Source organism: Maylandia zebra, linkage group LG23 (assembly GCF_041146795.1).
Source record: "Maylandia zebra isolate NMK-2024a linkage group LG23, Mzebra_GT3a, whole genome shotgun sequence".
In the NCBI taxonomy this organism is placed as follows: Eukaryota; Metazoa; Chordata; class Actinopteri; order Cichliformes; family Cichlidae; genus Maylandia; species Maylandia zebra.
In genome coordinates, this window is record NC_135188.1 from 33,532,789 (window position 1) to 33,556,183 (window position 23,395).

At 40.1% G+C, this 23,395-nt stretch overlaps 1 protein-coding gene across 4 annotated transcripts; it reads right to left on the reverse strand.

Annotated features, from left to right (window-relative positions):
* Positions 1–26: 26 nt before the first annotated feature.
* LOC112433809 (ATP-binding cassette sub-family C member 4) lies at positions 27–22,699 on the reverse strand. Of its 4 annotated transcripts, none has more exons than XR_013095554.1 (32): positions 22,517–22,699; positions 21,028–21,138; positions 19,400–19,520; positions 18,988–19,212; positions 18,764–18,853; positions 18,424–18,587; positions 18,146–18,271; positions 12,836–13,085; positions 12,121–12,228; positions 11,928–12,017; positions 11,637–11,828; positions 10,550–10,644; positions 10,209–10,295; positions 9,903–9,999; positions 9,040–9,261; positions 8,743–8,880; positions 8,245–8,282; positions 7,980–8,095; positions 7,745–7,891; positions 6,935–7,014; positions 6,690–6,840; positions 6,464–6,583; positions 5,818–5,928; positions 2,361–2,461; positions 1,814–2,005; positions 1,577–1,732; positions 1,222–1,311; positions 966–1,138; positions 753–858; positions 495–633; positions 311–369; positions 27–259 (listed from the first exon to the last, which is right to left on the reverse strand). XR_013095554.1 is itself a non-coding variant. In XM_076879991.1 (32 exons), the coding sequence occupies exons 1-31, from the start codon at positions 22,594–22,596 to the stop codon at positions 318–320; spliced, it is 3,927 nt and encodes a 1,308-aa protein (XP_076736106.1). In that variant the 5' UTR covers positions 22,597–22,699; the 3' UTR covers positions 27–259; positions 311–317. The 4 variants fall into 4 exon arrangements, 3 of the variants coding, with proteins under 3 accessions (XP_076736106.1, XP_024657562.2, XP_076736107.1); XM_076879991.1 differs by having other exon boundaries at positions 311–333; positions 500–633; XM_024801794.2 differs by having other exon boundaries at positions 27–333; positions 500–633; positions 6,690–6,828.
* Positions 22,700–23,395: the final 696 nt, after the last annotated feature.

Sequence of the window (23,395 nt, forward strand, 5' to 3'; positions counted from 1 at the left end):
TGGTCAAGTCAAGAAGACAAGGACTGTTACAAATTACATGAACTTTATGAAAATTCGTGTACAAAAAGTATAACGGTTGGGGAATTCAAGGTCAAATTCTGAAGCTTACAGATCTTACAGAGTAGCTTGTTCACATGTGACAATGTAACCATAATTTATGATTTCAACATAACTTAAAAACAGACACAGATCAAATAAGATCAAAGCATAAAAAACATCAAACGCCCCAGTCGTTGCACACAGTTGGAGGCAGGAGGAGCTCGCGGTGCTCAGAGGTTGCTGCAAGAGTTCAGCTGATTCCAGTGTTTCACTCCACGTCACAGTTTAACTTCTCTGTTTGGGTGTGAGAGAGACTTGTTGGAAGTAGACCTCACCTGGTTGTAGCAGCCACAGAAAAGTAAATTATTTTGCTCAGGCTGCTGTCATAAGCTGGAAAGCATGGAAACTGTGTGGATGCAGATTTTTCAGCCATGTTTAAGGGGACTCTTTTTCACCTCACCTTCCTGCTGACTCCAGCAGAGCCGCTGCCTCAGCCTGGCCCATCTCTTGCACCATCTTGTAGAGAGCACCCTCCTTGTTTTGCAGTAGAGTGAAAGGACAGTCCAGCTCCTGGATGGTGCCACTGTCCAGCACCTTAGGCCAAGAGAAAACATACGGTGGTGTAACAGTTAACACAGGAACATTTTTTGCATATCTGTGTACTCTAACAGTATGAATTTATTAAAAAGCTACAGTCGGAATAGCTGAGTCACCAGTATACGGTCGCTGTCTATGATGGTGTTGAGGCGATGAGCGATGGTGAGCACAGTGCAGTCTCTGAACTTTTCCCGAATGGTTTTCTGGATCAGCTCATCTGTCCTGCAGTAACAACAAGAAAAACACTTTGAGAATCATGTGGGAAAAGTGTGTTGAGAAAGCTCCTGGATGTCTAGGAGCTCTCTGTACTGGTAATGTATCTGGAGGACCTTGGGTCAACGTTGGCCGTGGCTTCGTCGATGATGAGGATGCGGTTCTTCCTCAGGACTGCTCTGGCCAGGCACAGCAGCTGCCTCTGGCCCATGCTGAAGTTGGAGCCTGACTCAGCCAGGACAGTCTCCAGCTTCCCAGGCAGCTCCTCCACCACAGACTTCATCTGTACCTGCAGTGAACATGGAGAGGAGAAACCTGTAGCTGGTCTGTGGGCAGTAACGACAAATCTGGGTGTGCTAATTAAATACTAGCCTCTTCCAGAGCTTTCCACAGGTCTTCATCAGTGTGCTGGTTGAAAGGGTCCAAGTTCTTCCTCACACTGTCAGTAAAGAGAACTGGGTCCTGGGGAGCAGAGGGGAGAGAAGTCAGGGAGAAAAATCAGTAGACTCTGCTACGTCATTAATTCTATGTACCGGATATGGATTTGGAAACGACACGCAGTATCGTATGACTTTGAAAATCTGTGTTTTGAGTTTAATTTACTGAAAATAAATGATATAGCAGTTTCAATTAATAGAAGAATAACAGAAATGGATAGCATTATTGTAACAGTGAGATTGTAACTACGTATTTCTTCAGGCAGTTGAAGTGTCATCTGATGTTGTACCTGAGGAATGATGGACATCTTCTGGCGCAGGTCATGTAGGCCAATCTCAGAGGTCACAATACCGTCGATGTAGATCTTTCCCTGGGGCTCTGCCAGGCGAAACAGAGCCGAGACCAGAGAGCTTTTCCCCGCTCCTGTTCTACCCACAATACCAACCTGACCCACAGGACACAAAACATCAACAGCTGATCATCACTCAGACCCCAACCAGCTGTTCTCCACAAACCGATGTGTCACCTTCTCTTTGGGTTGAAACGTGGCGTTGATGTCTTTGAGGACCGGTGGTCCATCCTTGCTATAAAAGAAGTTCACTCGATCAAAGGTTATCATTCCTTGGCTCGGCCAATCAGGGGGAGGACGCTTCTGAGTTTCTAAGGGTGCTTCACTCTTTAGCTCAGTGTACTCCACCACCCTCTCCACTGATGTCATCTGAAAAGCCAAGAGGTCTTTTTCAATTATGCTTTTTGTAGCCTATGTTAACGTTCATTCATAGGCATCAGGATGTTTTTATATTTTTTAAACCCCAAAACCGAAAATTCCAACTTTCCTACAAAGGGCTTTATAATTTGTACAGCATACTTTACTGTAAGTGCAGAAGTCAAGTGTCCAAAGTTTCTGTACAAATGAGGTATGATCAAAATTTGAGAGGATTAAGGGAAATGGAAACTTTGCTCCATGTAACTGTCCATTAAGTACATTTATCTTCACCCACCAACATCATTTTCATCAACATCATTCATTCAAAAAAAACTGGAAATACAAAATGTCATCACTCAGTTCTTACCATGTTCTCCACCTCTGCACTTTGTCTCACTGTCCACTGGAAGTTTCCTATCAGTGTTACAGCATAGGTCAGCACAAGGCCCACCTCTCCAGCCTCCAGGCCTAATGGATCCAAAACATGATCAGAAATCAGAGGCTAGTTCAGGACTTTCTTCTGCATTAACTAAATGTGTGTGGTTAGGGTATTTAGCAAACTAAATGCAGTTAAATTAAACATTTAATTGTGTTTAGTTTGCTAAATACCCCAAGCCCACTAAGGGGCTGGTTGGTTTAAAAGTTGTGGAACTGTTTGGTTTTTCTTTCCTTTATTTTTAATAGTTTAAGTAAAGGTTTTAATAAACGTCCATTTATGGCAAATCTTATTAATCTACATTATATATTCTTGACCTGTTGCACAGATTCAATTCAATTCACATCAATTTGATTTATATAGCACCAAATCACAGCAACAATTGCCTCAAAGCACTTTATATTGTAAGGTAAAGACCCTACAATAATACAGAGGAAAACCCCAACAATCATGTGACCCCCCACGAGCAAATCCTTTGGCGACAGTGAGAAGGAAAAACTCCGTTTTTATAGGAAGAAACCTCTGGCAAAACCAGGTCAGGAAGAGGCAGCCATCTGCCATGACTGACTGTGGGTGCAGGGAATAAGACGGGACAAAGACACACCCTGGAACAGAGCCAGAGATGAACAATAACTAATGAATAAATGCTGAGTGGTGTATACGCACATAAAGAGTGAAGAAAAAGACTCATCATGGGAAGCCCCCAGCAGCCTAGAGCTATTGCAACATGACTAAGGGAAAATTCAGGGTTAACTCATCCATCCCTAAATATATGCTTTATAAAAAAAAAAAGTCTTAAAAGTAGAGTTTGTCTGTCTCCTGAATCAGGGCTCTAGAGTGCGACCAATTTGGTCGCAAATGCGACCAAAATTTTCAGTGGTGCCACTAAAAAAAAAATAAAAAATTGGTTGCACCTGTGCGACCAACTGTTCGGGTAGCAAAAAAAAAAAAAAAAAAAATCTGCAACCTTCCCTGTGGTCAACAACAGACACACATTTTGCCCCTATCGTGGACTAAACCAATCAGAGATAGTAAGGGGCGGGACCTCTCTGATTGGCCGTGGTCCAGTTGAAAGTGCAGGTGGAAGTGGGAGGTGAGTAGCTTGAATAAAGCGATATCAATTCATTAAATCCTGAATCGACTTTTAAATATAACTGTGTTTTGCCAGAAACGCCAGATTCTCAGATTAAAGCTCACAAAACCATTTCAACAACAACCAAAAAGCAAATGAGAGCAGGTACAGGGATTCCACACAAAGACGTAAACACAGAGGACCGACGCATCAGAATCAACTTTGTCTTTCTCGGCTTTCTCACCCGACGGCCCGTAGACGGACACTCTGTCGGAGCTTAGCGGTTCTGATGCGTCCGGTCCGCACTGTGTTTACGTCTTTTTGCGCTGATTCTGAGCTGCAGGTTTTGTCTCTCTCCAACCAAAATTCACCGAGCAAGCAGCAAAAGAAGCAGCAAACTGCACTTCACATTTGATCAATGTCGTCATGAATTTTGCTGTTTTGCTTCCACGACTATTTAAAAAAAAAAAAAAAAAAAAAAAAAAAAAAAAAAATCACACTTCATGCACAGCTAGCTCTCTCTCTCTATCTCTCTCTGTACTTCAAGAACAGTTTCCCGTCTCCAATCTCTGTTTTCTGTATTATTCATTCACTTATTGCCCACCAGTCTACCGTTGTTTACAGCGCTGTGGCTGCTGTCTTTTTCTTTTCTTTTTTTCACTTAAATGACCTCGGACAAGAGAGCCTATTTTTTCTGTTGTTCAATACTGAAGAAATTTAAACTTTATATGCAGAACATTGTAGAATATTTTTAAGGTTATCTGCTATAAAAAGCCAGACCAGGAAAATCTGTGTTTTATTCTCAGTTACTTTCACACAAAGGCCTCTGCTGTGATGTTCACAATTCTGATGAAGTCAGTACTGATAAATGATCAGAATTATAATATTTCTGACTGTCTGAGGCTAAAAGTTGAATCGAATCGGGACTTTGAAAACCGGAATCGAATGGATTATAGAAATCAGTGATGATACCCAGCCCTAGTGAGCAGCCTAGGCACGACAGACGTGGATGTAGCTGTAATAGGAAAAGAACTATTGCTAACTTTTCTGTTAAGTTAAGGCCTGATCCTTCTGAAATTCATAGCCAGTGCTCTGACACGGTGTCATCAATCTTTGAATGCTGAAAAAGCACAGTGTATTCAGAAAAACACATTATATTATATAAATTATTATAAAATTTGTGTGCGCCCAACTTTTGTGCCGGTACGCCTAACTTTTTAAAGTTAGGAGTACGCCCATGGCAAAAAGTTAGTCTAGAGCCCTGTCCTGAATACAAACTCCACAAAAGAGGGGCCTGAATACTGAAGGCTCGGCCCCCCATTCTACTTTTAAATACTCTAGGAACCACAAACAAGCTTGCAGTCTGAGAGCGAAGTGCTCTAATGGGTTGATAGGGTACTATTAGGTCTTTAAGATGAGATGGGGCCTGATTATTCCAGACCTTGTATGTTAAATTCGATTCCGGATTTAACAGGGATGCAATGAGGAAAAACCAGTGTCGGTGAAATGTGCTCTCTTGGTCTGGTCCCTGTCAGTATCTTTGCTGCAGCATTGCGGACCATCTCAAGGCTTTTTAGGACGTTTTTAGGAGATCCTGATAATAAGGAATTGTAGTCCAGCCTAGAAGTAAGTTTTTCAGCATCACTTAAACGGAATGTTTTTAATTTGAACCAGATTCCGCAAATGGAAGTCCAACACGTTTGTTTACCATATATGCACTGAATGATATATCCTGGTCAAAAATGACTCCAAAATTCCTCAGTGTTACTGGAGGGTTAGATTTTTATACAATAACCTCAGTTTTATCTGAATTTAGAAGCAGAAAAGTAGACGTTATCCAAGTCTTTGTCTTTAAGACATTCCTGTATTTTAACAAATTGGTGTGTGTTATCTGGCTTAATAGATATATAAAGCTGGGTGTCATCTGCATAGAAGTGAAAATGTATGCTATGTCTTCTGATGATACTGCCTAAGGGAAGCATGTATAATATAAACAGAATTGGTCCTGGCACCGAACCCTGTGGAACTCCATAACTAACCTTAGTGTGTGAAGAGGACTCTCCATTTACATGTACAAATTAGAGTCTGATAGATTGATATTCAAAACATTGTACAGTACCTTTAATACCTACAGCATACATAATCGCTGTAATAAAATAAATCAAGGATTTTTTCCTTCCCACTGTCGCCAAGTGCTTGCTCTAAGAGGGTCCTCTGATGGTTGGGGTTTTCTTTGTATCGTTACAGACTCTTTACCTTACAATATAAGGCACCTGTTGTGAGACAGTTTGTCTGCATGGTGCTTTAGTTCCTCACCATGTCTGAGTAAGACGCAGCCAAATGCTGTGAGAGTGATGAATATGGAGCAAATGCTGTCAAGGCGTAGTGCAAACCAGCGGGAGGTCATCAGGAACAAAAACCACGCCTCTGCAACGAGACGAAAAAATGCATTTCATTATAAAGAAGATGACCAGGTTAATCTTTTGAGCAGGTTCACTTTACAAGACATTTCATGAGACCCAAATATCTCACACATGTAATTTATTATAAAGCGATTTGTACAATATAAAGCACCTTGAGGTGACTGTTGTCATATAAATAAAACTGAATTAAAGTCTTCCAGGCTTCTTCGCTATCATTATTCCACTATCATTACTGATTTACAACATTTTTAACTATTTTTCAGCTGGAGACGCATAGCTTATCTTCCCAAGGCCTCTTAGGAGAGATAGTTGAGCAAATGATCAACTTTGAATTGACCTGTGATAACCTTTCTTAAGAGGGAAAATGCCTTTACAAATATGCTCCCAGAAGGTATTCATTGACAGACTGAGAGCAAATTATCCAGAATTCCAGTTCTACTTGGAAGTATGAGTAGTTTTCTTTATCGCTTGAAATTCCTTTAAAATCAGCTAGAAAATCTCAGTTTTAACCATCCATAAAGAGTTCATAAAGAGTAAACCTGAATGCAGGTCCTGATGGGCATCAAATGCCTTCTTTAACCTCTCCTCAGCCTTGAGGGCTCTGATGGTGGAAAGACCCTGAAGAGACAAGGACAGGTGGGAGAAGACTGGACTCCGCGCTGTAGGAAAAGATTAGCTGTGAGAAACTGTTAAACAGCCAGCGTCATTGAACCTACAGTTTAAAATGATGAGTTTATGATAGGATCGTAATAAAAATAAGCGCACTTGTTGACTCGAGACGTTTGAGATCACGTGAGGTACGGAGGTAAAAGCTTCTCAAGTACAGAAAGATTATTAGGAGAGGAACAACAGGGATGAGGATGAGAGGGATGACTGAGGCTGCCACCGCGATAACGCCAGCATTCTGTAAAAACAACTAAAACAACATCGCATAATCAGAAATACTCAAATTACTGAAGGATCCTTTTAAGTGAGTCTTGTGTGTATATAGCACATATAGTAGTCTTCACTTGATAGAAGTCCACAAAAGTGATAGGTAGCATGGAGTCCATTTGGCTGACATCTTTGGAAAATCTGTTGAGTATTCGACCTGAAACAAGGGAAAAGGAACAGAAACATTATATAAAGAGAAGACTATAAATCATTCAATCAGTAAAAGCAAAGATATGTCAGCCCTGCACCCAGCACCATTATCATGTTAAGGATGTAGGCAAGTGTAATTTTTGTCCTTTTTCTTAGTGTGTACTGTATGCTCTAGTGGGCTAATGCTAGCAAGACGCTAACATTGAAGCTACCTGGACAATCCAAAATCAGTGGGTGATATCACTACGTCCATCTTTATGCTGTCTATGTTCTGAACATGAAGCTTTACACCATACAAATCAATGCTTTCACCATTCATTGAAACGTTGCCTCATGACAAGCACCTCGGTGAAAGTGGGGAGGAAAATCCCCATTCCTCCCTGAGCCTGGTTTTACCAGGAATCTCTTCCTGTTAAAAGAGAGTTTTTCCCTCCCAAAGCACCTTTATGTGGCTGTTCTAACTTGGAGTGCCAAGTATGAATAAAACTGGATTGAACTGAACTTAATAGACCTTTTTTTAGAGGTTTAAGGCCAATGTCATCTTGGAGAACTCAGACAACACTGGAATATGTCAGGGATGTGTTTTGACTCCAGTTCTCTTCCTGGTAGAAATAGACTGGGTTATTTGTAAAACTATAGGCAAAACTCCCAATCGGTCAAAGGCATAAGGCAGGATATACCCTGATGTAATTCAACGCTTTTTCTTAAATTTAAAATAAATTCTGTGTAGGCCTCACCTATGGGGTTGACATCAAAGAAGGTAACCGGGGTGTGGAGAACAGCACTAAACATGCTGTTGTGCAGAGTCTGAGCTGATCTCACCAGCCCGTGAAATATCACCAAACTCCTGGCAAAACCAAAGACCACAGCTGCTGCTGTCAAACCTAAAAGTAAACACAGCAGGACTATATTAGATATTAGACCTGAAGACTCTAACAAGAACTATAGGTATTACTATAACTATAGGCTTACCTGAATAAATACCGAGGTAAAAAGTGAGATCAAACTTTCGAAATGAGCTAGTAACATCCATTCCACTGTCCACGCTAACAGCAGTGGCTGTGCTGTTAGAAAACTCCTCCCCTGCCCTGTCAGATGACAAGACAATTCAATCAGGTACACACGAAATGATAACTGATCTAATTTCATTTAAAAAACTGTCAAATGAACAGTATAAAGTTAAGCTATTGCATACTGTATTTGCCATTAAAAATATCCACATTGGTAAAGTTCTTACCAATATACCAGCCACCAGTCCTGCAGGATATATGCAACCTGTTGAAACGGACCTCTCTTTAGATCAATTTTTGAAACACAGCATGAGGAAACCAAGTTGCATGAAATGTGTGGGAGGGTGGGAAGGTTAAGTCAGGTTAGAGCAGGGGTAGGCAATCTCAGTCCACGAGGGCCGGTGTCCCTGCAGGTTTGAGATGTGTCCTCAAACCAACACAGCTGATTTAAATGGCTAAATTAGCTCCTCAACATGTCCTGAAGTTCTCCAGAGGCCTGGTAACGAAATAATCATGTGATTCAGGTGATTACCCAAGGTGAGATCTAAAACCTGCAGGGACACCGACCCTCGTGGACTGAGATTGCCCACCCCTGGGTTAGAGTCACTATGACTTTTCCACATGATTGTACAGTGAGGGATTTAATACTGATAACAGTTAATACAGACAGGTAACACCTGGAGACAGAAAGAGTGCAGGAAGGGTGTTGTAGGGTCGGGGCTTACCTCAGCTATTATGCTGAGCAGTATTATGACCATTAACACCAAAGTGTTACAGCCTGCTGTGAAGTACTTAAGGTAAACATGGCCGCTAACATTTCCTTCAGCTCGAGTTTCTTCTGTAATAGTTTGAGCAACTTCAACCTGCAAAACAATAAAACAAGTTTAGTGATAATAGACTTGCAGGTCTATTTTAACCCAAACTATTCATTTCTACCTCTGTCCATCCTTGTAATTAGGTGACTACAAAATGCTGCCATTTATGTGGGGACTCTTAATCTAATCTTTTGGAAATATACCTACATGAAGCTGATCAGTGCAGCTGCTGTCTGGTAGCAGGAGGCTGCTGGAAGAACAGTGTGACCCATGTGAGCAAATCGTCCACTGGCTGCGTAAAGACAATTTGTCTGGGTCAACCGAACATGACCCAACTGAATGTGCCTCCACATCACTTCTCAGCAGGGACACAATATCCAGGCCAGAGGTCTGCAGCTCACTGTAGGTTCCCTGGACCATGACATGACCCTGGAGAAACAAATAATGAAAATGAGCAACAATGTGTTTTTCAGTACTTAATAACAAAAAAGTCAAAAAGGCTCATCTGAAGGAACGCCTTCCTTCGGAGAAAATCATTTCTATGAATTTGGAAAATTGGAAAACCACCATTAAAAATCAGTTGTGAAGCTCCTTCTACAAAATGCAGAACCTGTGAGTAAAGGGGAACACATTAAAAAGGGGATCAAGGAGATTTAATTGGAACTGTACACAAAGCCGCGTTGCCTGTTTATCCCTGACACTTTTCAGCTCGTCACCTAAGCTAACCTAAACCTAAACCTCCCAACATCACTCTACATAATGCTGGATCTCTTTCCTCCAGCTGAAGCGTTTTTTGACAAACTGAATTAGATTTTTCATCTGAATGAATATGTTTCCTTAACTTCTGTAACTGAGTAGTTTTGTATTAACACATCTGGTCCAGAGACTTTGTGTTGTAAGTTAAAAAATTAATAACAATTTGGAAACGGAAATCTCACCTGACGACTGGAGATCAACGTGTGCTGGAGCTCACTCTCAGAGATTACACACCTCAGAGTAACAAACTATAACTGGTGAATGCAAACATGTTTATCCCCTGCCTACTTAAACCAGCATAAAGGGGGACAAACCTCCTTGAGGACCAGGATCTGGTCAGCCGTCCTCAGATGCTGGAGCTGGTGTGTGATGAGGATACGACACTTGTTCTTCAGCAGGCCACAGATACACCTGATTTTGATAAATAAGAGGGGGTTTCTGCACGTTTGTGACTGTTGCTTTGAAATAGTTCCATATAAATAAAACTGAACTGAATGGAATTAAAACAGTTCACATGAACTTCAATCATGCAGTGTGTACTGTCGAGCATGAGCACGATTCTCGACACCATTATTAATCAGGGTATACAGATAATTAGCACCGAACTCTTTATTACTCACTGCTCAAAAAGATGTTTTCCAACTTCTGCATCCACAGCACTTAAAGGGTCATCCAGGAGGTAGATGTCTGCATCCTGATATACAGCCCTGAAAACAAGGACACACAGTGGGGGAATCTTATTTGTCAGGAAAAAGACTGAACTTTCACATAAACTATAGCAAATGTAACAGCACAAGTGTGTGCATGCAGGGTAAAAATACATGCACCCCAACATCTAGCTACTTGTTGCCTCTAGTTTAGGTTCCTTAGAAACTCAGACTAACATTTGAATGCGTCACGGTGATACAATACGTGTAAGTTTTCTTCTAGGTAGCGTTCTTACTACATGATGTCCATGTACCTTGCCAGGTTGACACGAGCTTTCTGTCCCCCACTGAGTGTGGCCCCTCTGTCCCCAATCAGTGTCAGATCTCCATCTGGGAACAGCTGCAGGTCCTGAATTTGAAACAATGGAGGCGTAACTTGCCTACAATCATCAAGGGCATAAATGTCATGATAATTTTGAGTTTTTAATGATTTATTTGAACTGTTCTTTTTCCAGAATTAAACGATTGTACAGAAAAAAGGCCCTGCTCCAAAGTCAACACCTTCAAGCTTGAGTGAAATTTGCTGTTCCCCCACATGGACAAACAAATAGCTTCTGATAAAATGTTTTATGGTCAGACAAGAGAAAGACTGAGCTGTTAGACCACAATATATTTAGAGGAACAAAGGTGAGGCTTTCAAAGGCAGCTCTCCCAGGATGGCCAGCTCCATACCAGGAAACTAACCAATTTAAACAAACTGCCAAGAAGAGTGGTCAAAATATCTAGACAGAATCCACCAGAAGATCATTGATGGCCTCCAAAAGTGTCTGTTTGAAGAGCAACTTGCAAAGTGATATTGAACTAAATACAGCTAAATGAACACCAATAAATTGGTGAGTATATATTTGAGGTTGTTTGTATATTTTTGATCCATAGATTAGAAAAAATCCCAAATAAAAGCTTAAACTTGTTTTAAAGTTATTGAAGATGTGTGCTGTACAATCATTCCACTATAGAAAAAGAACAGTTAAATAACCATGACATTCATGCCTGGGATGAGTGCATGCAAACTTCTGACCACAGCTGTACTTCAAATGAGACATAAAAGAAAAGCACAACTAATACTGCTTTACTTTCAAGAAAAGATGTGACGTCCCAAAGTCAAATTTCAGAATTTGCTCCTAAACTATAGCAAACAATGCAATTAATCAATATGATTATAATTGACTTTTGAAGGCTGCTGGCTTTTATCAAGGTCATCTGATCATATTGTTGGAGCTAATCAGCATTTTCTATAGGTAGGAACCCACCTTGTAAGATTTTACACCAGAGGGTAAAGAGCGGTTCGCCTTGAGCTGCTGGCCTAACATGAACTGGTTAACTTGCAGCATTATATCTCACCTTCTTCAGAGCACAGGCTCTGAGGACCCTCTCATACTTTTTAGGATTCAGTTGTTTCCCGAACAGGATGTTGCTGCGGATGGTTCCAGGGAACACCCAGGGTTGCTGGGCTGCATAGCTTATTTGACCTATGACCTTTAATGTGCCTGTGTCATAAGGCAGCTCTCCCAGGATGGCACTGAGCAGAGATGACTGAAGAAAACACAGATGTTATGAACATGTGACCCTGAAAACACAATTTTGATACTCAATGTTCTGACCTAAAGGCTAAATGGTAAGTCAGTTGCGGACCTTTCCGGCCCCCACTGGTCCGATCACAGTGAAAAGCTGGTGTGACTCTGCTGTGATGGAAACATTGTGCAGAGATGGTGCATCCAAACTCTAAAAAAAAGAAGAAGAATGTATTAATTAATGCACAAATTTTGAATTTAAAATTATGCAAGATGACTCATTATCAATATGAGTTTTAAACTTTAACATTTACCTTATCCCAGTAGCAGGTCAGTGCCTCAATTTCAATAGCGTTCTCCATTTTTCCCTCCAAAGGCAGTGCGAGATTTTTTCTTTCAAGCTCTTCCAGGACGAGAAAATTCTTGAAAGATATTTAATGGACACACGTGCTTTGAAACATAAACTAAATTAGCACAGTTCTCTTGCTTTACCTATCCACAAATTTAGAAACAACTACATTTAAGATTAAAAAGAGTTCTGATGTCACCACCAATCTTTTATCCATTTTTTTGCAGGACAGTTACAATATCTGCAATCAATCTGGACATCACTTTAGGATCTATTTGACAGATGGATTCTCCATGATGGAAAACATCATGAATTTCAATTCTATTTTAGTTCAACAGCACCAAACAAGCATCACAACAACAGTTGCCTCAACATGCTTTATATTGTAACCTAAAGAGACAATACAACAATGCAGAGAAAGTCCCAACAATCAGATTACTCAGATGAGCAAGCACATGGTGAGAGTGGGAAGGAAAAAATCCATTTTAACAGGAAGAAACCTCCATCAGAACCAGGCTCAGGGAAGACCGTAACATTAAGTCAACACGATTTTTGTTATGTAAAGTTCTCTGAACTTTTTAGACAATAGAAAAGTAGTAAATCGGTCATTATGGTACTAATGACAGATATCAGCTACGGTTTTGTTACTTGTATTCCAATTTATGAAAGAACAGAATTACCTTAATCCTGCGAATGCTCACAACAGTCTCTGACAATTTCTCAATGGCCAGAGGAAAGAACAGGGTCACTGTGAGCTTAATTGTACCATACAGGGATGCAGTGACAAACACACTGCTGGCAGTGATGGTGTTGCCCAGGAGGGCGTAGACAGTGAAGGTGACAAACACTGTGATCTTGCTGCTGGCAAAGAATGAAGCCATGTTGAGTCCTCGCAGGTAGGAGCTTTTTAATATCTGATGAATTTCTTTCCTAGGAGTAAAGAAGAACATAGGGAGGCTTAATATGTAAAATCAGAAGACTTTATTTAGAGTGTCACACCACTGTCAAAAAAAAGAATGCTCAAATGACTACAACTGAAATACTTACGTCTAAATAATTATTTTCTTCATCAGACCATGAAGAGTGCAAAGACATACTAACACACAAGACCTTGAACTATCAGGCCTCATCTTATCTTAAATATCACCCCAATAGAGCACTTTGCTCTCAGACTGCAGGCTTACTTGTGGTTCCTTGGTTATTGTAGTAGATAGAGCGACTTCAGCTTTCAGGGCCCTTTTCTGTTGAACCAGCCCCCAGTTTGGATTTCAAGATTAGCATTAAAGTTTTGCTTTTTGATAAAGTTCATAGTTATGGCTGGATCAGGTGACCCTGGCCCTGAAACCTACCTAATTTATGCTTGTGTTTCTTCTTCACTAACCTCTTTTCACCCTCTGTTTATACACCACTCTAGAGTTAATCATTAGTTATTATTAATCTCTGGTTCTCTTCCACACCATGTCTTTATCCTGTCTTCCTCCCCTAACCCCCAACCAATTGCACCAGATGGCTGCCCCTCCCTGAACCTGGTTCTCCCAGAGCTTCCTTCCTGTGTTTTTCCTTCCCACAGTTTTCATGTCTTTATCACATATTTTCTGTGCATTTTTTGTATTTTGTGGTCTTATATTTATTAGCCTACAAAGATTGAGTTAACAAGGTTTATCACGTATAATATGTGATTCTTGATATATTTACAGTGATGCTTCTTGTTTTGTTTTTTTTATTTCCTCTCACACAGGTGGTTGTTATTGTCTTTTTAAGTTTGTATTTAAGCTTCCCAGTTTGAATGTTAGACCCTCGTGAAGTTTCTCTAGTCGATACACGTAGGTCAAGTTTATCCTCGCTGTGCTTCTACAAATTGCATTAAACTTTTTTTTATCTGGCAGTACAGTGGTTCTGAGTTTTCTGCTTTTTTGCCAGGAAGTGGTACGGTAGGCAACGTAAAATCACCGAACAGGGTCACTGGATGGTAAATGGACTGATTCTTATATAACCCTTTTTTACTCTCGAAAAAAATGAAAAATAATGTACATTTCAAATTATACAAAAAGGTATTTTTCAGGGAACACAAAATGGGTTAACAATTTAAAGCTGTTGTGCAGCAATGGAGGTTGATCAGGTCTTGAAAGCTGGTGCTACTAATTCTTACAGGTGTTCCAGCTTTTCTGGATTACTTACAACCCCCTCTGCCTGCATGAAAGCAGTGTTGGAACACACTGTGGTACCATGCCCTCGTGAGCATCAGCTGAACAGCACTGTACTGCAAAAAGTAGTTTGTGGTGAGAAAAAGGTTTCTGAGAGTTAACAGCTTCCGTGATCGGTGGCTAACAGGGCAACAGCTTTAAACACAGCTTAATAATGGTCATAGTAAGTCTCAGTTTCAACTGTGAAGAGAAGACTTCGAGCTGCAGGTTTGACAGGACAAGCTGCAGGAAGAAAGCCATCGCTAAGACGTCAGAATAAGACAAAGAGGCTTGCCTGGGTCATGAAACATCGCCACTGCACTACTGAAGACTGGAAGAAGGTATTATAGAGCAATGAATCAAAATTTGAAATCACCGGTTCATCACGCAGGATCTTCGTACGCGAAAGGATGGCTCTACAGTGTGTGGCATCAACTGTCAAACATGGAGGAGGAAGTGTGATGGTCTGGGGCTGTTTTGCTGGATTCCAGCTCGGTGACTTGTACAGAGTGAGAGGCACCCTGAACCAAAATGGCTAACACAGCATTCTGCAGCGCCATGCAATACCCTCTAGTTGGTCAGGGTTTCATCCTATTGCAACATAATGACCCAAAACAAAAGTCCGAGCTATGCCAGAACTACCTCAGGAACAAAGAACAAGATGGTAAGCTGGAAAACATGGAGTGGTCTCCAGTCTCCAGACTTAAACCCCATCGAGCTGGTTTGGGATGAACTGGACAGAAGAGTGAAAGCAGAGCAACCTAAAAGTGCCACACATTTATGGGAACCTCTGCAACCGATATGGGAAGAACTTTCTGAAGAATATTTGATCTCTGTTGTAGAAAGAATGCCACGGGTGTGTTCAGCTGCCAAAGGTGGAATTATAGAATACATTTTGGTCTATAAATTGATTCCATGATAATTGTTTTACTTGAATTGCTTATTTGTACTATGCTTTCACTTCAGAGTGCAATGCAACATTAAACTGCATAACTTTCAATTATAAAATGGAAAAATTGGGGTGTTCTAAAACCTTTGACCGGTAGTGTACGTGTATCGAGTCTGTCAGTACTTGCCTGACTACATTGTGCCAAGTGTAAAATTTGGTGGAGCGGTGAGATCTGGAGTTGTTTTTCAGGAGTTGGGCTCATCTTAGTTCCAGTGAAACTAACTCTTGATGCATAACAAGACATTTTGGACAATTTCATGCTCCCAACCTTGTGGGAACAGTTTGAGGACGGCCTCTTCCTGTTCCAACATCATTGTGCAACAGTGCAGAAAACAACATCCAAATAAACATGTATCAATGAGTCTAATGTGAAATAACTTGACTGGCTTGCACAGAGTCCTGACTTAAACCTGACAGAACATCTTTGGGAATAATTAGAGCGGAGGCTGTGAGCCAGACTTTCTCATCCAATATCAGTGTCTGACCTCACTTCTGGAAAAATGGTTAAAAATTCCCATAAATATACTCCTAAATCATAATAAACCTTATGGATTAACAATGGGATGTCACTCAATTTCATATGCGTGTGAAGGCAAACGAGCAAGAACTTTTGGCAATATATCTTGGTGTTGCATGTATCTCATGCAACACCAAGATCATGTGTTAGTTTGCTTGACCAAAGGCTCAGTCCAGCATAGCGTCAACATATCGTTTGGTAATGATGGAATGCTAATACTGGGAATACATTTAGCTTGACTCAGCAGAAAATGACAGTTAATTATAGATTTGACCTTACTTTAGAACATTAGCAAAACAGCTTTAAAAAAAATTGTTTGTCGAAAGCTTTGGTACAGGCTGTACCAAAGCAAATCATTACATTCTTGTGAGAGGCCCCGCACTGAATGTCCTTAGAGGCCCTAAGGACATTCAGAGCGGGGCCTCTCACAAGAATGTAATGATTCAGCATCTGCAGAGGCCCCGAAGCCTGAGGCCTTGCGCTTGACGGAAAGAACGTAACGTTCTTTGTTTTGTGTTTTGATCAAGATGAAGGGTTTTGTCTCTTCTCTACAAATCATTAAAAAAAAAAACAACTTAAAATCCATTTAAAATATAAAAATAGACAAACCATTTCACCATAAATCAACCCTGTGTTAGAATCCAAATGTACACATTACTTCATATTTACTACATATTTAGTAGTTTTGTAACTGTGGATATCTTAAGAAGTCTTTATTATCAAAGACTCATTGAGACTTGAAGGTTGACTGTAAAACATTTTTCTTCCTGAAACTGTAACCCTGAATTAATCATGACTACAATGCAACCCAAGTTTTCACACAGAAAAATAATGTTGAGCTGTTGTATAATCCACACCAAAAGTTCAAGCTTCACCGACTTCCTCACTCTCTGTCTGTACATGGCCAATATTAAAATACTGGTTTCTGTAAAGCAAACCTCTTTATACCATATCACCCCAATAGAGACTTCTGACTTACACGTGGTAAGTATTTAAAATCAGAATGAAGAAGGCAGAGCCTCCCATTCAATGCTGGTCACTAGTAGTGACAAATTTCCTCTGTGGTTATTCTAAGTACATTTAAGCTGAAGATGGATGGAAAGTTTTGAAGGCTACAATGGATTACTGCTTGATGTCACAAGGACTGATTTTGAGTGGGTTTCTTTCAAAGAATCTCAGAAGGTGTTGATGGGAACAATAAGTGACAGTTAACATATAAAGTGCAGAGCAAACATAAAGGATTATCATTAACCAGACATCAATGCTGAGAAAGTTGAGGATTAATGAATTAATACAAATCTAAGCTGTTCTTTAAGAGCAGTACATCAAAGCAATAAGGAATTCTCCTTGTTGTTAATTCTGATTAATTCTTCTTGTAGCTAATCCATATGAACTCCCATGGGCCCTAAGAGGTTACCAGAAAAAACTGTGATTGCAGTGATTTAAAGAAATTGATGAGCTCTGCAGAGATAAGAAAATCCAATACAGATCATGCTATTAATGAAATCTCTTTACATTTTCCCAGACATGCCTAACTTTATATGCTCAAGCTCTTTGTTCTTGTTGATGAGGAGACTCATAAGCACACATAAAACATTAGGCACACCAAAGGATGTTTTCAACTGTATACTCTAACTAAAAAAATATAGGAAAAATCATGCTGGATATCAATGCTGACTACACTATGGACTGTGTATTGTGTAAGGAATGAAAGGATGTCAGATTGTTTCATCGAAATGAAAATTATCAACCTATAGAGCTGAAAAATATATATTTTGTTGAAATATCACTGCAGCAGCTCAAAATGGTACTTAGCAGTTTGTATTATTCCCATAAGTTTAACTGACTTGATGCTATAATCTCATCAAAAAGTGTTCCTTTGATTTTTACATGTATAGGACCAGTTCTCCGCTGTTCCAGAAGAGCACAGTGGTTCAACATGGATCTCCGCCTCCAGACAAACCACACATTATGTGAACCCTACATTCCTCATTCGTTTGGCAAATGAGAAAAGTTCCTGGGCTGATGGAGCAAGCCTGATCTGTGGTATGATCTTTCTTTATGCCCCTGAAGTTTATCGGTCCTGTTCACTATTTTAAAAGACAGCTAAAGACATGTCTGATATTTTCAGTTCATTTCATTTCCACATGTGTCGAAGCATTAATCATATTGGTCGTTCCAAATCATAAAACTGCAGGATGACGAGTCAGTTTATTAAAATATTTATTTTGACAGTTTTTGATTCACTGTTTATACTCATAATTATTATGGGAGCACATTATAAGAAGAAGAAATTCCTCTAAAAAATTAGCTGATTCTTCATAAAACCTGTAGTTCTTACCTTCTGACTTCAGTCACCAGAGCTGAGAACGGTTTCTCCCAGGCATACATCTTGATTATCCTGATACCAGACACCACTTCGTTCATGATACGGATTCTGTTGTCAGTAAGGACTGCTGTTTTGCTCCTGCAAATATAAGCACCATTTACACTGTGTCCATTAGAGGCTAAAAAAACCATCTAATCAAAATTGTATAAAAACAGGCAGACAATGTGCATAATAAAAGAACGTTATCGTCAGAAACAATAATGTCCAGCTTCTGTATTCTTCGTCCATACCTGAAGATGCCAAAGAGTTTTCCAAACCAGGTTTGTATCGGCATCATGAGTGCGATGGCTGCTACACCTGCCAGGCACGAGGCACCGATCTCATACCAAAGGAAAACAATGATCACCACTGCTTGGAGAGGTCCCACCCACAGGTAGTGCAGATTAAGTGTAATCTATAGAGAGCATGATTGTTGACGTGCAGAAAACATGCTGGACAACTTGTCCAAACCTTACAATTTTTTACAAATCTGTGTGAAGATCTTGATGTTAAGGGCACAACTTGGTTTAAAAATGTCATCAAATACAATTAAATAATCTCATCATGTGTTTGAGTACATGATTCTCTTACCTCATCGAAACGATTAACATCATTTGAAAGGAGGTTCACTATTTGCCCAGTGGTTGTTTGTCCCATGGATTTAGCACTGAGTCTGAGAGCCTGATGAGAGGAATTTTACTTAACTGCTCAAAAAACAATTTTCACAACACCGACAAGTATAGATGGATCCATCGGAACATATTTCTGACAGAGATAAGCTGACAACTCTTCATTTGTACAGATTTTTCACTGACCTTCCTGTAGATCATGTGACACATAGCCACTCTAATCCTCATGCCTGTTCTTAGGACATGATAGTAGTAGAGATGTTGGAGGATAGTCAGTCCAAGCGTGGAGATGGACATCGCAGCAGCGTAAACATACGCCATGCCAAGACTTCTCTGATCATCGGGGTCACCATTCTCAAAGAAAAGGATTATCTTCCCCAGAAGAAGTGGCTGGATCACTTTGATTGTCTCCTTTATGACAAAGACAATGAATGCAAGCTTACATTCATCCTTTCCCAGACTTTAGGAAATGGGTTCAAATGGCTGCTAGATATTTGAGCCAATTTTTGTTACAAGAAAGGTCTCTGAGTACATTAGCATGCTTATTATTTCATTACAAATAACTCATCTGACACCTCCACATGACCAGTCGACATACCAGGAAAAAAACAAATATCCCAGCCATTGCATAGGACCTTCCATAGCACTTTATAAGGACTCTGGTGAGTTTTGGCTTCAGGAGTTCCTTTGTAGCATGTCTAACTTCACGGTCCCAAAATCTGCAAGATAAACATGGAGATTATTAGATTAGGCTAACCTATGAGGTAACTGTGAAAGGTACAACTTCTCTGGTACAAACAGAAGTACACACTATAAGTTGAAGTTAAGCAAACAACATTTTATGTCAATCTAGACACAACATTGATCTTTAGACCAATCTAGAACAACAAATGGCAATGTAACTATTTAGGATATAGTCACACCAACATTTTAAAAAAATCATTAGCAAATAAACCTTCCAAATGAGAACCATACGGCCGCACAGTGGCAACATACTCATTTGTTACAAGAAGTATCAGGTTAATGGAATGGCAAACAGCAATTCAATGATCCACCAGTGACACTGCCACTTACATCTTCATCAAATGAATGGCACAGAGAGCTGGTTAGCATTTCTGACTGAGAGAGCTGGGAACATTTACACGTGTGGCAAAAAAGAAGCTACTTCTTTAACAATTTTATAACAATTACTATTAAAAACTATTAAAACTAAGTTAAAAATAAAAGCAAAATTTAAGTGTGGACTTCCTACCATCACCAACTGCTTGCTCAAAGGGGGTCACTGACTTGTTAAGGTTTTCTCTGTAGTATTATGGGGTCTTACCTTACAATACAAGGTGCTTTAAGTTGGCTGTTGTTGTGATAAAATGGAACTGAATTATTTAAAAGTAATGAGCTTTATTACAGCTCTTTCTGTTGAACTTTTAGTGTTATTTTTAGTGACAGGATGCCTGTTGGGAGCATCGGCATGTTTCAGGGAGGCCTAAGGTTGGGTTTGGCCTGTTGTGAAAGGAGTTAATACATCAAACCGGAATAAGTAGATTGACCTGTCAGAATAACACATCAGGTGTGACTCACACTACGGCAGCACTCCCTGGCAATTCAAAGAAACACACAGTTACTGAACAAGCATGCAGTCTCTCCTGGCAAAGCACCAACAGCTACCTGCTTGTCTACAGATCATATTTGTACAATTCACCAGGGGAAATGAACCCCTGAAGAGGTGAATACAAACAGAAATATCATCAATAGATGGCAGACTCCAGAAAAATATTTTGGGGTATTATTCTACTGTGGTAGACTGGCCAGAAATGACTTTTTTTGCATCATAAATAGATAACAACGCTTCTTCTTCTGGACTGCTTAAAAGACCAGTTCATAAATAGTACTAAAAGTGATCAAGAGCTCAAAAACCTCTGGTGCTAGGCCAACCATCCAGCTACATGTAAAGGAAGTGACAACAAAACCATAGGGTCTTAACCCATAACTTTCCTGGGTAGAAGAATTTTTTAATGTTATTCAAGGCAATATTTGACTAAATCACATGTTGTGAAATGGGTTATTTGGGTAGTATGCATAACCACATTACTCATTGACTCAAAAATAAATCTCTTCTCAAACTGGTCATAGAAAATTGTAAGGACCTATGTCTGAGCCATCATCTTCTCAGTCTCTCAGATTTGACTTTTGTTAGTGATCCAATAATGCAACACAGCAGTGTAGTACCTCTGTAGCTCCTCTCCCAGGGCTTCAGACTGATCCTCTTTAAGGATGCTATACATATCATTTTCCTCAAGTCTTCGCTTTTGGCCAAGCTGCAGCAAAGGGGTTAACCAGCTGAAATAGAAAGACAGAAAGTATTCATGGCGCTTCACCTGTCCCTCATTTTTCCATATTTCGGCCTTATTCCAAAAGAAGGATTCGATTCATTTTCCACCTCAGAATTCTACACACGATACCCCACGATAAAAAAGCAAAAAAAGTTTGCTCGGCTTTTTGTACTTATGATATTTTACTGATGTCTGGGTTTTAAAAAATTAGCTTTACAGATCAACTTGGCTTAAATCACACACATTAGCATGCCCGTCAAAGTCCGCCTTCCCTGGACACACACACTCACACACACACCATCCCATATCCACCACGTTTTTCAAAAAAATACTAACAATAAAAAAACACCCAACTTTAACTTTAAGAGAATAAAAAAACAGTATAATGGGACAGTTCATCTTAATTTAACTCTGTGTTTTTCTGGCAGTAAAAGCACCTGTTAATAAGCACCTGTTTGCATAGCCTGGTGTCTCAGTGTATGACATTCAGTGTATGTCAGGTTAGCAGAGGGGAAAAGCAGACGTATCAGAAACAACATAGCAAAGTTTTCTGCTTCTCCCAGTTTAATAATTCTCTGGTCATGTGTAGTGAAGCCTCCCTTGGTATCTAGAAAGAAGTGCACTTTGAACATTCTGAAGGTGAGTTATTACTCAGTTACTCAATGCTTTCAATATAGACATCAAAAGACCAACCACATATCTATGTAGTATTTGTTTGTGTGGTACTCATACTATGTATTAAGCCAGTTTAAACCATGAGGGCTACATTAAAGCCTACGATTGCTTTTCCCATTCATGAGTTATGGTTGAAAAACTCAAACAAGTCCAGAGCTACCTGACTCAACTCTGCTGTTCAAAATCTATTCCACAAATAAATGCACAGAAATAATACACACAGCGAAAAGCTGCACATACTTTCTGTGGATTTAGTATTTTTTATGACCTAATAAAATAACCCAGGAGTTTTTTGTTTTGTTTTGTTTTTTCAGTGTATGGAAGTGATTCTACCCACTTTGAATTAAAGTAATCAGTCTCAGTTTCCACTATTATGGTCTGAAGCATGTAAACACCGGCTTTTGAATAAATTCTGAAGTATTTCTTGCTTGCCTCATGTGGTCCGTGGGGCACAGCATTGCTGGGATGGGCTAATCCTATTGATTTTTCAATGCGTGATCAAGTTATGAGAAACTATTTTTTTCAATTAAAAATGCATCCTGGCACAGATTAAATCCCCTTGTAAACGGGTTCATAGTTCTAGTTAACTCAGAAAAACCACAATTAAAACGATATACAAACATGTATGCATGAAATCAGCAGTTTGTTGTTCTTAACTAATTACCTCACCGCTCGGTCAGAGTTAGATCACGCCGTGAAATCACACTTACCACAAAAAAACTCTTGAAAAAAAGCTGGCAGTTGCCAGCGGGTTGTGCCTGCCGCCCGTGCTTGTCACCTCCATGGTCATACTGGGGATAGCTCAGCCGGGCGCATCTCTGCACGCTGTACGCTCCACTTCATTCGGTCCGTGTAGTAAGTGGAAGTTATGTAAAGCTCAACCAATAACTGTTCAGGCTGGAATTTAGCCGTTTAAGTTATTTAAGATCGCTTCACGTAACTCCACCTACACGACCATCAGTGCAAATTGAAAAGGAAAGTGAAACTTTATTATTATTATTATTAATATTATTATTACTACAGGACTAGAGGATGTCGTGTTTGGAACTTGAAAAGTAAGGGAGTCATGTGATCTTTTCAGTCTAGCTCTACCTGTGCAGCATTATTAAAATATGTCTGCTTTCCTAACACCTCAGGGTTTACACAGCCTCTCGACTTCTGACCACTGGTACAGGATCCAGCACAACCGAGACCCGGAAGAAAACAGACGGACGCATGGATGTTTTGCTTTCACACACAGAAACTTCCGAACGAAGTCCGCGAACCGTGCGTCACTACAAAACAAGTGAGAACGTCCACTCCGCTTATTGGCCGGTTGGGTGTCAGGGGCGGGAGCGCTGTGCTCTGGACTGCGTGTAGAATTTCTGCTCAATTTACGGCTAGTTAAATTCTGCATCCCAGAGTGCAAAGTATACGTGACTACGGGAAGACGTTAAGGTCAAACTTGAAGTAAGCCGAGTCAGAGCGGGATTACGTTGTCAACATGAACGAATCAGAGCTGTCAAAGTAAGGTCCGGGATCCAAAATCGGCCGACAACGACTCCAATCCGGACTGCTGAACTGCTTTGGACAATGTAAAGGAGGACATA

What these genes read in the sequence shown, in the direction of transcription:
- LOC112433809 (XM_076879991.1), bottom strand. Translation starts at nt 22,596, where the DNA reads ATGACCATGGAGGTGACAAGCACGGGCGGCAGGCACAACCCGCTGGCA. An exon ending in CTGCGTCTTACTCAGACATG is followed by an intron (nt 2,462 to 5,817) that starts GTGAGGAACTAA and finishes TGGATCCATTAG; the next exon opens with GCCTGGAGGCTGGAGAGGTG. An exon ending in ACGGCCAACGTTGACCCAAG is followed by an intron (nt 859 to 965) that starts GTCCTCCAGATA and finishes TTGTTACTGCAG; the next exon opens with GACAGATGAGCTGATCCAGA.